Source organism: Miscanthus floridulus, chromosome 3, assembly GCF_019320115.1.
Source record: "Miscanthus floridulus cultivar M001 chromosome 3, ASM1932011v1, whole genome shotgun sequence".
In the NCBI taxonomy this organism is placed as follows: Eukaryota; Viridiplantae; Streptophyta; class Magnoliopsida; order Poales; family Poaceae; genus Miscanthus; species Miscanthus floridulus.
Window position 1 is genome coordinate 23,580,080 of NC_089582.1, and position 3,449 is coordinate 23,583,528.

The window sequence follows — 3,449 nt, forward strand, 5'->3', positions numbered from 1 at the left end:
TTGTAGGTGCCTCTAATTGTTTCATATTGCCTGTGATGATTTCAAAATGCTATGAACACGTGTAAAGACAATGACCTTGTGAGGAACTATGACTTTTGTTGTTCATGATTTGCTGGGAGTACTATTGTCAGGTTTACTTATGTCCTTAGAAGCTCCAAGGTCACGTGTCACTCCTGCTCGTGCTCAACTCTGAGCCATGGGCTCAACCGTGCTTCCGCTTCGACCAATACTGGACCAAGATTGATGGCTTCTTGGATGTCGTACGTGTTGCCTGGGGAGCCTGCCATGTTGACGCAGACGCCTGTCGCTCCCTGGACAAGAAGCTACGCGCTCTGGCCAGGGCACTCTGGAGCTGGCGCGCCACCCGCATCGGTAATGTCTAGCTGCAGCTAACTGCGACGCGGGCCGTGATCTATGAGTTCGACGTCGCGCAAGAAACAAGGTTGCTGACACCTGGCGAACTTTAGTTACGCCACGAACTCAAAGCCAACGTTCTTGGCCTCAGTTCCCTGGTACGGACTATGGCGAGGCAGCGTGCCAGGATTCGGGGCCTGCGGGAGGGAGATGCTTGCACCAAGTATTTTCACCTCCAAGCATGTCACCGCCGTCGCAAGAACTACTTGTTCGCAGTCACTCATAATGGCCAGACGTTCAGTGAAGAAGAGGCTAAAGCCGACATAGTCTTTTCCTATTACAATGATCTGCTCAGTTCGGCCTTCGTCAGACAGCACCGAATCGATCTATCACAGCTGCAAATCCCGCAGTTGGATCTCAGTGAGCTGGTTGCTCCTTTCTTGCTAGAGGAAGTCGCTCAGATTGTTCATGAATCTCCGACCGATACGGTGCCTGGCCCGGATGGGTTCAACGGAGCCTTCTTCTGGGCTGCTTGGGAAGTGGTCAGCCCAGATGTCGTGCGTGTGTTCCATGCGCTTTGGGAGATCGACTTTAGGAGCTTCCACTCCCTCAATGGCGCGATTATGGTCCTCTTGCACAAAACCGTGGCACCCACTGGACTACGGGACTATAGGCCTATTAGCCTGATTCACTCCATTGGAAAGATGTTCGCCAACAGCCCTCACCATGTAAAAAACGATTTTTAGCAATGGGTCAAATTTTTTGTAGGGATGGCTGGTGATGGAGCCGCCCCTACAGTGTCGTGCTTGGGTGCCCAGACATCAGCCGTCCCTACAAATGGAACAGCAGGGGCGGCTGATGATACGAGTCGCCCCTACAAATGGATCTGATTTATAGGGACAGCTCAATCACCCGCCGTCCCCAGAGATTCTATTTGTAGGGGCGGCTGGTGATTGAGCCGCCCCTACAAATGGCCCCGTTATAAATAGCTCCGATTTGTAGGGGCGGCTTAATCACCAGCCGCCCCTACAAATGACCATCGTATAAATAGCTCTGATTTGTAGAGGCGGCTCAATCACCAGCCACCCCTATAAATGACCCACATATAATATAGCTATAGCACCTTATTCCTCATCGGGTCACTCACTCCAACCCGTGAAAGAAAGGTGGGGAGGCCTTAGGCACCTCCCAAAAATTGCTCTACCAAGGGGGGAAGGTTTTGGTCTCAAATCCTTTGGTGGAGAGGTTGTAAAAGGTAAGAAAATATTATTCCACACTTTTTGTTAGTTTTAATGGTTGGTTAGTGAGTAATTAAAGTTTTATTTTTCTCTCTCTTCTATGGTGCTTGAGCTACTTATGAAGCAAATTAGACCCAAGTTTTAAATGTACTAGGGTAAATTAGTGAGGAGAACAAGATCATACCCTTATTTGGTCCATATTTCTTGATTTTAGTGAACAATTAGTTAGTTTTATGCATGTTTTATTTGCATGTAGATCTAGATCTAGGGTTTGGTTTTTTTATTAATTTCATTTTTGTAAATTTGGACTAAGGTTTGTATGAAAGATATTAGGTAAAGTATATTTGTTGCTAATTGTTGTCTTTAAAATTGTTTATTGTAATCAATAAATATGTATTTTAATTAATTATGGATAAATGGGCCATTAATTAATTTTTCTCTACCATGGTGTGTTTGTATGCTTCATGTAATTATATTAGATTTATATTCATATATATCTAAAGTATATACAATTATTCTCAAGTAATTATTAATTTGATTCATTTTTATATATATCTGAATAAGTAGTCCTTTAATGTTTGTTTTGTTGTTGTTGTAAAAGATAGAGTACAGGAACTCTTGGATGTATGGTTCGTTAAGGTTAAAAGCAGGTTTCTGTGAAGAGGTGGATAAATTTATTGAAGCCGCAAAGAAGCATGCAACGATATTGAAAGAGAATAAGGATACAATTATTTGTTCCTGTAAAGATCGCAAGAACCGTATGGCATGGACATATGTGACTATCATCAGATCACATTTAATTATGCGAGGATTTATTGAGGACTACAAAGTGTGGATTCATCATGGTGAAACGGTTATTGTTAACGATGAGGATGAGGAGGAATACGACGACAAAACCATAGAATCCCTGTCCCAATATTCAGCAGAGCTTGATGCACGAATGGATTTCGAGTTTGACAATGAACAAGGTGGTGATGCTGGTGGTTGGGATGGTAACGACGAAGGTGGTGCAAATAATGATGGTGGAGCACGTGTCGGGGATGAAGATGATTTGGAGAACATGATTCGAGCCCTTAGACCAGAGATTTTACTAAATAGCCCAAAAGGTCTAGAAAATTTGGAAAGGGTGATAAAAGCGTCGAAGGAGACTATGTATGGTGTTGAAAAGGGCTATCCGACACATTGCACATTGCTACGTTTTGTGCTTGAGCTGCTCATCCTGAAGGCTAAGTACGGCTGGTTAGATTGTAGTTTCAATGATCTATTGCATCTCCTATCATGAGTGCTGCCACAACCAAACTTAGTTCCCGCCAACACATACCAAGCGAAGAAGGTCATAAGTCCATTGACAATGGGGGTTGAAAAAATCCATGCATACCCCAACCACTGTATACTTTTTCATGGCGAAATGTTTAAGTCACTAGATAAATGTCCCCAGTGTGGGGCCAGCCTGTACAAGAACAATGACCTTCATGGTAGGGATGAAGCCTCCATGGGGAAAAGAGGAATAAGAAGGATACAAAAAAGGTGGTACAAGAATCTCAGCCCCCAGAGGACACTCCATTAGGCAACGATGCAAAGCAGAGAAGAATTCTTGCCTTGGTAATATGGTACCTGCCAGTGACCGACCGCTTGAGACGCATCTTCCTAAACCCTAAAGAAGTCGTACTCATGACATGGTGGGATGATGAGCGCAAGGTGGATGATGATAAGATTGCACACCCGGCTGATTGTAGTCAGTGGCAAAGGTTTGATGAGAAGCATAAAGAATTCAGCGATGACCCAAGGAATGTATGGTTTGGCTTGAGCACCGATGGAATGAATCCCTTCAATGAGAGGATGAGCGACCACAGCACA

The 3,449-nt window shown here is 44.3% G+C and overlaps 1 protein-coding gene across 1 annotated transcript; it reads left to right on the forward strand.

Moving 5' to 3' along the window:
* Positions 1-521: 521 nt before the first annotated feature.
* LOC136543333 (uncharacterized) lies at positions 522-1,100 on the forward strand. Its single transcript, XM_066535809.1, has one exon. It carries the CDS (start codon positions 522-524, stop codon positions 1,098-1,100), a length of 579 nt encoding a protein of 192 aa, XP_066391906.1.
* The last annotated feature ends 2,349 nt before the right edge of the window (positions 1,101-3,449 follow it).